This window comes from Salmo trutta, chromosome 28, assembly GCF_901001165.1.
Source record: "Salmo trutta chromosome 28, fSalTru1.1, whole genome shotgun sequence".
NCBI lineage: Eukaryota > Metazoa > Chordata > Actinopteri > Salmoniformes > Salmonidae > Salmo > Salmo trutta.
Window position 1 is genome coordinate 32,209,512 of NC_042984.1, and position 13,134 is coordinate 32,222,645.

General features: G+C 40.6%; 1 protein-coding gene across 3 annotated transcripts in view; it reads right to left on the bottom strand.

Moving 5' to 3' along the window:
- Positions 1 to 532: 532 nt before the first annotated feature.
- Positions 533 to 13,134, bottom strand: part of LOC115166030 (perlwapin) — a 37,317-nt gene continuing 24,715 nt past the window's right edge. For 2 of the 3 annotated variants that reach the window (XM_029719653.1, XM_029719656.1), the window contains 3 exons: positions 2,657 to 2,803; positions 2,231 to 2,367; positions 533 to 879 (listed from right to left, as the gene is read on the bottom strand). In XM_029719653.1, coding sequence (XP_029575513.1) covers positions 877 to 879; positions 2,231 to 2,367; positions 2,657 to 2,803 — 287 coding nt within the window. In that variant the 3' untranslated portion in view covers positions 533 to 876. Of the gene's footprint in view, positions 880 to 2,230; positions 2,368 to 2,656; positions 2,804 to 10,550; positions 11,202 to 13,134 lie in introns of those variants that run through there. The other variant, XM_029719655.1, reaches the window with a different exon arrangement.

Below are 13,134 nucleotides of genomic sequence, written 5' to 3' on the forward strand. Positions count from 1 at the left end.
TGAGCAGGGATCTTATCAATAAATAAAACGTACAACATTGTGAAGATTCACAAGGAGGGCATGTTAAACTGTATTATAAAGTGGGTGGTTCGTGCCCCGAATGCTGATAGGCTGACAGCCATGATGTATCAGAACGTATACCACTTGTATGACAAATCATTTATTTTTACTCCTTTAATTACGTTGGCAACCTATTTATAATAGCAATAAGGCTCCTCGGGGGTTTGTGGTGTATGGCCAATATACCACGGCTAAGGGCTGTATCTCCAGGCACTCCGTTTTGCATCGTGCTAAGAACAGTCCTTAGCATGGTATATTGGCCATATACCACACATCCTCGTGCCTTATTGCTTCATTATAATGTTGTATAATAAGGTTGCATGATCACCTTCCGGTGTAAAACACATGGAAATTAAAAACAAAAAACTATGTTTTAAGTGAAAATAGGCACTGGTCTGAAGCCGGAAAATGAAGGATATTCACATGACCACCACACGAGTCTCAAATAAACCCCTAAAAAACCAAGCACAGGTGTTCAAAATCTTGTTTTATTCAAATTCAGCAGTCCACGTGAGTTTGTCAATTCACATACCGTCCATGAAGTTTGTCCAGATTCCATAAAAGCTATGATTATTTTTCATTTTTATTATTGCATAAAGTCATCAGTTTTCATAGACATAATTGTACATGTAATAATTTGAATTTTCCAGTTATTTCTTATAACTAATAAGAATTTCCAATAAAGCTTCAATGGCTCACTGCAGGCGTAGAATCAACATATCCGGAAACACTGCTGTTCCTCGGGGCACTGGCCATCTTTGTAACAGTACTCGGCACACATGTAGGTCCGCTTGGGCAGGACACAGCGACCGGGCTTCACTATGGTAACAGAGAAAAAGCGGTCAGTTATACAGTAGAAACATAGGTGTTATAGGAATTTCCAGGTTAACAATCGAGAAAAGCAGTCGCAGGTAAAGTCAATCAAATCTATCCATAACAAATCTATCCATATAAAATGTATATGTAAAATGTATATATATGTATATGCAGCAGAAAAGCTGTAAAACCCCCAAAATGTTTGTGTCCTCCAAAGAGGTGGATGGGTTAATAGTAATTATTTTTTATTTAGAAAAAAATTATATCCAGTTTATTACAAGTTTCAACAGGGAAACACTTCCAGCACAGAAGCAGAGAAAATGTCTAACTGGCATCTTGGAGACATGCCCTTTCTACTCTAATCAGACAGCACCAAATGTTCTGTAAACACCAGCTCTAGAGGCTTGTAGGAAGTCAAAACAAACAGGCAGTGACTTTGTCAGCTGCTACAGAATCATACAGTGTTCACAGAATGTCATCAATACAATATGACAGTGAATAATCAGTGTGACCTCGACCCTTGTACCTCAAGTCTGGCGGCAACCTCTATCAACAGATATGAGAACAATCCATAACATTCAGCATCAAGTCCAGTGACCATCAACTCACACCTTGAGTGTCACAAGTAGAACACTGGAAATCATCTGTATACTGATTCTTTCCATTAAGGTATTACTATTACAATGAGTTGGAATTCTGTTGGTGGCCCTTGACACATTGTCAGCTTAATGTTCTGTGAATTGCTGTATCGTAAGAAACGTATGTTGCTACTCCTCTGAAGTCTCAGCCTGATATTCCCAAAATCCTGTTCCCTGAAATATGCATTTGTATCACTTTATCAACAACAGCATATTATACACTGACTGAACAAAACATTATGAACACCTGCTCATTCCATGACAGAGACTGACCACTAGGCAACCCTGCCGCCAACGGTCCACCAACCAAAGGACATCCAGCCGACATGACACAACTGTGAGAAGCACTGGAGTCAACATGGGCCAGCATCCCTATGGACTGCTTTCAACACCTTGTAGAGTACATGCCCTGATGAATTGAGGCTTTTCTGAGGGCAAACGGGGGTGCAACTCAAAAAAAGGAAAGTGTTCCTAATGTTTGGTATACTCAGAGTGTATAGATGTTGCACAACATTGGTATATACTCTAAAGGCCTGCATGGATCTTGGAAATCTTCTTAATTTAGTGTCTCAGCTCTAAAGAGAGTGTACGTGAACAATATATATCTATGTGTATGAAATGTACATTACAAGCTCCATCATTCTTGTTTCCAGAGTAATGCAGCAGTAATGAATGCAATAGATGGGTGTATCTGTCACTCTGGGACCATATCCTACCTGTGTAGGTGCAAAGCAGTCATGCCCACATCCATTGTGGCAGCATTTTTCATCATTGGGGCAGTCACTGTCATTGGAACATAACTCCGCACATATCCCTGCTCCCCATCGTCTACGAGGGCACACTCCAGGCTTTGCTTTGGGACAAAACAATTTGAGCAGATATGTCAGGGAACCCGACTTACCACAAAGAGACATGAACATAGACAAAATTGGACTGAACCATTTTCTGAAAATCTGTCATATTTGTGTGGAGATGGTTACGATAAATAGGAATTTGTATTTGTGAAAAGATTGCAGAGTATAGCCCTAATATTTGTGTGTCGAATTAGTTTTGGCGACATTTGGCCACCATCATCCTCATAACACCCATGGAAACGCATGGCAGCCTTCTGAACACTGTTAATAAACCAGTCAGGTTCTTACTGAAGTCAGGTGGGACACACAAAGCGTCAGAGTCAAAGACACAGCATTTGTCATCTTTAGGACAGTCCTCATCGCGGACACATCCCTTGTGTGACGGCACGACTTTCAGAAGCAGCGGGCACTGACCTGCCTTCGTGAGGATCGGCACTGTGAGAGAGCAGGAGGAATAGGAAACAATTGGACTGAACCACTTTCTGAAATCTGTCATATTTGTGAGGAGATGGTTATGATAAATAGGCATTTGCATTTGTAGGAAGTCAAAACAGAAAGGTGGTGACATGTTCAGCTGCTATAGAATCACACCGTGTTCCACAATGTCATCAATTCAACACAACAGTGAATAATCAGTGTGTCCTCGGTCCTTCTACTGGGGCCTCCATTCTGACGTCAATCACTATCAACAGATATGAGACCAATCCATAACATTCAACATCAAGTCTAGTGACCATCAACCCTCACCTTGAATGTCACAAGTAGAAAATGGAAATCATGTGTATTACAGAAACTCTATGCTAAACATTGTGTTGATCACTCTAAATTAAATATGAACTTTACTGGTCTTAAATGTCCCCATTACAAAATGTTTGTCAGCCTACACTGACTCTTTCCATTGAAGTCTTACTATTACAATGACATGGAATATTTCGAATTCTATGGCTGGAATGCTCAGGCTCATATATCAACAAGCTCTCAGTCTCCCTGCAGAATTAGACGGTTTTATACTTTTCTGCAAACGTCAAATTTAAAAGTGTTTTTGACACCCTGGGTTGCTCCTGCTGCTCAGCATACTGTAGTTCCATTTCTTCAAAAGTCACATTTCTGAGTTACCCCAAATGCCAAATTTCGAAATTAAGAGTTAAGTTTTAGGATAGGGTAAAAAAAAAATCATAATAATAAAATATGTATACAACAGAGATTGAACATGAGACCTTTGGGTCTGGAGTAATGGGATGATGCCTATCCACCACCACCTCCACCCTCAACTGCATAGCGAAACCAAAGCCTACTCGATGGTAATAGCACTCACAAGTGCCCCTAGTGGCTGGTTTTTGAAGGCACTTCCTGACATACTCAGGACATGTCCAATTTGGAACATAACATAACATTACAAGCTCCATCTTTCTTGTTTCCAGAGTAATGCAGCAGTAATGAATGCAATAGATGGGTGTATCTGTCACTCTGGGACCATATCCTACCTGTGTAGGTGCAAAGCAGACATGCCCACATCCATTGTGGCAGCATTTTTCATCATTGGGGCAGTCACTGTCATTGGAACATAACTCTGCACATATCCCTATGCCCCATCGCCTACGAGGGCACACTCCAGGCTTGCCTTTGGGAACACAATTTGAGCAGATGTCAGGGAACCCAACTTACCACAAAGAGACATGAACATGAACACAATTAGACTGAACCATTTTCTGAAAATCTGTCATATTTGTGTGGAGATGCTTACGACAAATAGTGCTTTTATGATGCCGAAATAAAAAATTTGAGTTAAATGAACATATGAGACAAGTTGACAAACACATCATTATATGTTGACTTAATTTTTGCATATGTTTTGTCAAGTTGGAGCTAAGTTTGGGCCAACTAAAAATGTTAAGTTCAGGTCACACCTTTATCTAGAAGTTGAATAAACTGAAAAAGGCTTTGGAACCACTTACTTCATAATAATTAGTTGAAACAACTAGAATTGTTTTTTCAGTGTATGCGTAAAATGGCCAAGGGTAGGCTGGATTGTTTCAAAGTCATAATGACTGGCTTGTATTTTTAGTAAGGTAGCAACAAATTAGTTTTCAAAGGGGCTGTACACTTAGGTAGGCTATAACACCTAAGTCAAGAGTAGCAGGCTTCTTCAAAAAACTCATCAAATTGTCACAGTTTGTTTCATGACAAATAATGACAAATAATGCAAAGTAGGCTAATTAGAAGAACTCACCTGTAGCAGAGACTATTTTCAAATCTAAAAATGCCAACAGAAAAAGAACCAAAGCACAACGCGCTGACAAATTCATGTCCATGCTGACTTCAAGACTGTTAGAGCAAATGCAGTCCAAATCAATTTCATAGAAGAGGAAGAGACCATAATATATATTAACCTTAGATGACTGACAGGGGGCGCTGCTAAGAAGCCACCGCACAGCCATTTTGGTACTCCTCCTTCATTGTAAAAAAAAGCTATAGAAATGCATTTATTAATGTCTACATTTGTTTTTTGACAAATATATTCTATTACAGACACCTTAATGTATACATGAAAATTATATTAATTGAACTGAACATGAACATTTAAATTTTGAGAGTGTTAATGTTACTGCCCCACCACAACAAAGAATTACTTAAATACATGAAATTGTGTCCTTGAAACATTTTATTGAAATATTGTAGAATTCCATTCATTCCTATGGAGTTCTGCTCATTCTGGGGTGTGCCAATGTGGCCGTTACAAAGCATCAGCAATCCAGGGTTTATACACATCATTGGGGAGAGACCATAGAAAAGATGAATGCACAAAAAACAATGCACCTGCAGGGTCCCTATGCCCATCAATTTACATTCCGAGTTCGGATCCAAACACTTCCTTAGGTCACATGTAATCAGAATAATTAAAGAGGATATATGGAACTTGTGCCTCTGGGGGTGCTCTTGATCCAAAAGTGGTCCCCCAAACGGAGAGTAATATTGTCCAGATATTAAGCCAAAATTTGATGTAAACAATTAACAACTAATCTCAGTCTTCAACTGAGTTTATAGTTCAATGACTGAATGCATTTCTGTTAAACTGCAGGTGAAAATCCACAATGTATAATGATTAATAACAAAATGTTTCAAAGTACAGTATGTGGAGAGCTATAACACTGTTGATGGGTTGATTTTTCGACAACAGTTGGGCTCTGTTTACATGGTATATGATATTTACTTGTAATTCATCTTAAGAAATAGGCCTAGACATGTCCCAAAATTACTTTTTTAATTTCTATCAAAGCTTTTCTCTCTCATCTGTCAAGTTCATGATGGGCAGACCTATACGCGTTTATCATTTAACTACGCTGATATCTTGTGGCGGACTAAATAAATGCTCAACATTGGATTTTCTTACATTATTCTCTCACAATAACTTTGTAGGACTATACACATTACATTCTATATGACTGACTGTTAACCTGTCTCCTACCCTTCATCTACACTGATTAAAGTGGTTTTAACAGGTGAAAGTAATAAGGGTTCGCAGCTTTCACCTGGTCAGTCTATATCAGTCTATGTTCATAATGTTTTGTACAGTCAGTCTACAACACGTTGTGGTTGACAAAGTGATTAGCCATTTGATTCGCTGTTCAGAAGTCTTATGGCATGGGGAAGAAGCTATTTAGGAGCCTCTTGGACCTAGACTTGGCGCTCCGGTACTGCTTGCCGTGCGGTAGCAGAGAGAACAGTCTGTGACTAGGGTGGCCGGAGTCTTTGAAATTTTTTAGGGCATTCCTCTGACACCGTCTGGTATAGAGGTCCTGGATGGCAGGAAGCTTGGCCCCGGTGATGTACTGGGCTGTACGCCGTACGCACTACCCTCTGTAGTGCCTTGCGGTCATAGGCCAAGCAGTTGCCATACCAGGCAGTGAACCAACCCGTCAGGATGCTCTCGATGGTGCAGATGTAAAACCTTTGAGGATCTGAGGACCCATGCCAAATCTTTTCAGTCTACTGAGGAGGAATAGGTTTTGTTGTGCCCTCTTCACAACTGTCTTGGTGTGCTTTGACCATGTTAGTTTGTTGGTGATGTGGACGCCAAGGAACTTGAAGCTCTCATCCTGCTCCACTACAGCCCCATCAATGAGAATGGGGGCGTGCTCGGTCCTCCTTTTCCTGCAGTCCACAATCATCTCCTTTGTCTTGTTCACGTTGAGGGGGGATGTTGTCCTTGCACCACACGGTCAGGTCTCTGACCTCCTCCCTATAGGCTGTCTCATCGTTGTGTCATCAGCAAACTTAATGATGGTGTTGGAGTCGTGCCTGGCCGTGCAGTCATGAGTGAACAGGGACTACAGGAGGGGGCTGAGCAAGCACCCCTACCCTTACCGCCCATCATGAAGTCCAGGATCCAGTTACAGAGGGATGTGTTTAGTCCCAGGGTCCTTAGCTTAGTGATGAGCTTTGAGGGCACTATGGTTTTGAACACTGAGCTGTAGTCAATGAAGAGCATTCTCACATAGGTGTTCCTTTTGTCCAGGTGTGACAAGGCAGTGTGGAATGCAATAGAGATTGCATCATCTGTGGATCTTTTGGTGTGGTATGCAAATTGGAGTGGGTCTAGAGTTTCTGGGATAATTGTGTTGATGTGAGCCATGACCAGCCTTTCAAAGCTTTTCATGGCTACAGACGTGAGTGCTACGGGTCGGTAGTCATTTAGGCAGGTTATCTTAGTTTTTCTTGGGCACAATGGTGGTGGGACTATGGTGGTCTGCTTGAAACATGTTGGTATTACAGACTTGAAAATGTCAGTGAAGACACTTGCCAGTTGGTCAGCGTATGCTCGGAGTACACGTCCTGGTAATCCGTCTGTCCCTGCGGCCTTGTGAATGTTGACCTGTTCGAAGGTCTTACTCACATCGGCTGCGGAGAGCATGATCACTCAGTCGTCTGGAACAGCTGAGGGTCTCATGCATGTTTCAGTGTTACCTGCCTCGAAGCGAGCATAGAAGTTATATAGCTCATCTGGAAGAATCGTGTCACTGGGCAGCTCGTGGCTGTGCTTCCCTTTGTAGTCTGTAATAGTTTGCAGGCCCTGCCACATCTGACGAGCGTCGGAGCCGGTGTAGGACGATTTAATGTTAGTCCTGTATTGGCACTTAACCTGTTGGATGGTTCGTCGGAGGGCATAGTGGCATTAATTATAAGATCTCTGGCGCTCTAGGTCGACAGTCTCCCGCTCCTTAGCAGAGGTGACCGGTCCGCTCCTGATCCCCGGGCTCGTCATCTTGGTTGCGGCTGGAGCCGTGCGTCAGGGAGGGGGTACTGTCACTTGTGCTCCTTCTCCGGCCTCTAGGTCACCAGGCTGCTCGTTATGGCGCACACCTGTCACCATCGTTATGGTCATCAGCGTGTTATGACACTCACCTGGACTCCATCACCTCCTTGATTACCTGCCCTATATATGTCACCCGCTTTGGTTCCTTCCTCAGGCGTCATTGTTTCTGTTTCAGTTTTGTCTGTGTGGTGTTTGTGTTTCTTGTTTTCTATTATATTTTGTTTATTGATTAAATCACTCACTCCCTGAACTTGCTTCCCAACTCTCAGGGCACATCATTACACAAATATTTATCAGACCATTACATAGTATATGTAATATAGGTCTGTATAAACTACTTTACTAATCATCAGTTAAGTCTTTTTGCGTGGCCTCATCAAAAGTGTGGGCGATTTATACTTAAATACTGAATACTTTCTAAACAATAAGCACACAGTATTCCAAAACGTTCACGCAGTTGTAATACTGTGATGTGTAACTTCAGACAACCTCTGTTGAGTAACATTATGTTTTTAGTCCACAAATGCTTTTCTTAATTACATAAATGCTTCAAAATTCCCAAAAAGTGACATTAGCTGATGAAGATTATCTCATAGAACAAAATGTATAAGATATCCTAAACCTGTCTTCACCACAAAACTTATTTTCCGTGTTTATCCAAAAACCCTACAAAACTCCATACAATTTTCCAGAAGCTTTGTTCAAAGAACCATGGCGGAGTTGGTCCCTACAAAGAGACATCATTACTATTGCTCTCTATACATGTTAGCAATTGGGAGTCTCCAACCCTTGCTAAAGTAACCTCACAGCCCAATCCCCCCACCCCCCCTTCGCTAATTTCACCACCAGCAAACCATTAAAAAAGAATCTCACCCATCTACACACAATATCTCATAATGACAGTGAAAACATGATTTTAGAAATGTTTACTAATTTATTGAAAGTGAAGTACAGAAATATCTCATTTACATACAGGACCAGTCAAACGTTTGGACACACCTACTCATTCCAGGATTATAATTTTTTTTAAACTATTTTCTACATTGTGTAATAATAGTGAAGACTATGAAATAACACATATGGAATCATGTAGTAACCAAGAAAGTGTTAAACAAATAAAAATATATTTTAAATTCTTCTTAGTCGCCACACTTTGCCTTGATGACAGCTTTGCGCACTCTCGGCATTCTCTCAACCAGCTTCACCTGAAATGCTTTTCCAGCAGTCTTGAAGGAGTTCCCCACATATGCTGAGCACTTGTTGGCCCTTCCTCCCCAATTAAGGTGCCACCAACCTCCTGTGCTAGACAACCATTTTCAAAAGGGGTCTCTTTGCTGTTAAACAGATTAAAACCATCAATTTCTGGTGGATTGACAATGGAACTCTGTTTAAAGTATCATTTTTAAATGAAGCCAAACAGAGTAGGTTACTATTTAAATGTTATCCTCCAGAAGAAGGCAGAACATAGGCTATATTACAGCAAATAATATGTCTAATCTCGAAAGTACTCATAGAGGAAAAAACATTTTCTTGTAGAGAATGTATAAGGAAGGTATAATGTTAATGAATGACAGTGTAAACAACAAAGGTAAAATGATGTCACAAAAGCAATTAATCATGGTGTAAGGAAATGTATGCTCAATACAAAATTATAACCAGTTCATCACAGCTCTGCCACAAAAATGGAAGAGGCAATTACTTAAAAGAGAAAGGAATGAATTAATCGTAAATGGCTTAAAATGACCAATATAAATCGTAACATGTATCAGTTTCACTTATGGTCAAGAGGGTTGACAACTATACCGCATTAAATTCAACATAGTTGGGAACAGATTTTCGATATCCCAATACCATGGCATCAGATTTATGAAGTAATATACAAAGTAACAATTGAAGCATCAATCCTTAATTTTCAATTTAAGCTATTATATTAAATTCTCGCTGCATAAAGAATGCTCAGTATATGGGGCATTGAACAGAATCAATAGAGTATCTATTTTGGTACTGTCCATCGGTGGCTTGTTTTTAGAGTCAGGTTCAGGAATGGTTGTTGCCATGGGTACCACTGGGCGCACATTTGGGGTTTTTGCCCTAGCACTACACTGCTGATTCAAATAACCAACTCATCATCAAGCTTTGATTATTTTCATCAGCTGTGTAGCGCTAGAGCAAAAACCAAAACGTGTACCCAGGAGGAGCCCCAGGACCGAGTTTGGGAAACCATGCCCTATAGTACTGCCCAGGTACACAGTGATTTAATGCAAAGTGTTGGATTGTGGGCATGCGCCTGCCACGGAGGAACATCCAAATCTTCCACTGTTTGATGTCACAGTAGCTCACCATTGTCCCAGGGAGCATTCGGACTACCTCCAAATCAGCTCGCATCTGTCGCACCAGGGCTGTCCCCTTTGTGTGTCCCAAGTTGTTTCCACCGAGATGAATGACTGTATTCACGGTCACAACTCGTCTCAGCGAGAGAGAATATTTCAGAACCCTTCCACTGAGAACTGCTCGGCCATATTTCTGGCTTGTGTAGTCATCTATCTAGCCAGCTACATTGTGTAATCGCATAGTAAATATTTGCTTCAGTCTTTGTTTCCTTGCTCTCGCCAATTTTCTATGAGCAATGATCAGTAGGATTATGAGCAGGGATCTTATCAATAAATAAAACGTACAACATTGTGAAGATTCACAAGGAGGAGATGTTAAACTGTATTATAAAGTGGGTGGTTCGTGCCCCGAATGCTGATAGGCTGACAGCCATGATGTATCAGAACGTATACCACTGGTATAACAAATCATTTATTTTTACTCCTTTAATTACGTTGGTAACCTATTTATAATAGCAATAAGGCTCATCGGGGGTTTGTGGTGTATGGCCAATATACCACGGCTAAGGGCTGTATCTCCAGGCACTCCATTTTGCATCGTGCTAAGAACAGTCCTTAGCATGGTATATTGGCCATATACCACACATCCTCGTGCCTTATTGCTTAATTATAATGTTGTATAATAAGGTTGCATGATCACCTTCTGGTGTAAAACATGGAAATTAAAAACAAAAAACTATGTTTTAAGTGAAAATAGGCACTGGTCTGAAGCAGGAAAATTAAGGATATTCACATGAGCACCACATGAGTCTCAAACAAACCCCTAAAAAACTAAGCACAGGTGTTCAAAATCTTCTTTTATTCAAATTCAGCAGTCCACGTGAGTTTGTCAATTCACATACGGTCCATGAAGTTTGTCCAGTTTCCATAAAAGCTATGATTATTTTTCATATTTATTATTGCATAAAGTCATCAGTTTTCATAGACATAATTGTACATGTAATAATTTGTATTTTCTACTTATTTCTTATAACTAATAAGATTTTCCAATAAAGCTTCAATGGCTCACTGCAGGCGTAGAATCAACATATCCGGAAACACTGCTGTTCCTCGGGGCACTGGCCATCTTTGTAACAGTACTCGGCACACATGTAGGTCCCCTTGGGCAGGGCACAGCGACCGGGCTTCACTATGGTAACAGAGAAAAAGCGGTCAGTTATACAGTAGAAACATAGGTGTTATAGGAATTTCCAGGATAACAATCGAGAAAAGCAGTCGCAGGTAAAGTCAATCAAATCTATCAATAACAAATCTATCCATATAAAATGTATATGTAAAATGTATATATATGTATATGCAGCAGAAAAGCTGTAAAACCCCCAAAATATGTGTGTCCTCCAAAGAGGTGGATGGGCTAATAGTAATTCTTTTTTATTTAGAAAAACATTCTATCCAGTTTATTCCAAGTTGCAACAGGGAAACACTTCCAGCACAGAAGCAGAGAACATGTCTAACTGGCATGTTGGAGTCATGCCCTTTCTACTCTAATCAGACAGCACCAAATGTTCTGTAAACACCAGCTCTAGAGGCTTGTAGGAAGTCAAAACAAACAGGCAGTGACTTTGTCAGCTGCTACAGAATCACACAGTGTTCACAGAATGTCATCAATACAATATAACAGTGAATAATCAGTGTGTCCTCGACCCTTGTAGCTCAAGTCTGGCGTCAATCTCTATCAACAGATATGAGAACAATCCATAACATTCAGCATCAAGTCCAGTGACCATCAACTCACACCTTGAGTGTCACAAGTAGAACACTGGAAATCATCTGTACACTGATTCTTTCCATTAAGGTATTACTATTACAATGAGTTGGAATTCTGTTGGTGACCCTTGACACATTGTCAGCTTAATGTTCTGTGAATTGCTGTATCGTAAGAAAAGTATGTTGCTACTCCTCTGAAGTCTCAGCCTGATATTCCCAAAATCCTGTTCCCTGAAATATGCATTTGTATCACTTTATCAACAACAGCATATTATACACTGACTGAACAAAACATTATGAACAACTGCTCATTCCATGACAGAGACTGACCAGGTGAATCCAGGTGAAAGCTATGATCCCATATTGATGTAACTTGTTAAATCCATTTCAATCAGTGTAGATGAAGGGGAGGAGACAGGTTAAAGAAGGATAAAGGATTTTTAAGTGTTTAGACAATAGACGGATTATGTATGTGTGCCATTCAGGAGGGTGAATGGGCAAGACAACAGACGTAAGTGCCTTTGAACAGGGTAGTGTAGTAGGTGCCAGGCGCACCAGTTTGACTGTGTCAAGAACTGCAACAGTGCTGGGTTTTTCAATCTCAACAATTTCCTGCGGGTATCAAAGATTTATTACATTTTTTATTTATTTTACTTTTTTTTAGCTAGGCAAGTCAGTTAAGAACAAATTCTTATTTTCAATGACTGCCTAGGAACAGTGGGTTAACTGCCTTGTTCTTAACAACAGATTTGAACCTTGTCAGCTCGGGGATTTTCTCTTGCAACCTTTCGGTTACTAGCCCAACGCTCTAACCACTAGTCTACCCTGCCACCAACAGTCCACCAACCAAAAGACATCCAGCCAACATGACACAGCTGTGAGAAGCATTGGAGTCAACATGGGCCAGCATCCCAATGGACTGCTTTCAACACCTTGTAGAGTCCATGCCCTGATGAATTGAGGCTTTTCTGAGGGCAAAAGGGGGTGCAACTCAAAAAAAGGAAAGTGTCCCTAATGTTTGGTATACTCAGAGTGTATAGATGTTGCACAACATTGGTATATACTCTAAAGGCCTGCATGGATCTTGGAAATCTTATTAATTTAGTGCCTCAGCTCGAAAGAGAGTGTATGTGAAAAATATATATCTATGTGTATGTGTGAAATGTACATTACAAGCTCCAGCATTCTTGTTTCCAGAGTAATGCAGCAGTAATGAATGCAATAGATGGGTGTATCTGTCACTCTGGGACCATATCCTACCTGTGTAGGTGCAATGCAGTCATGCCCACATCCATTGTAGCAGCATTTTTCATCCTTGTGGCAGTCACTGTCATTGGAACATAACTCTGCACAAT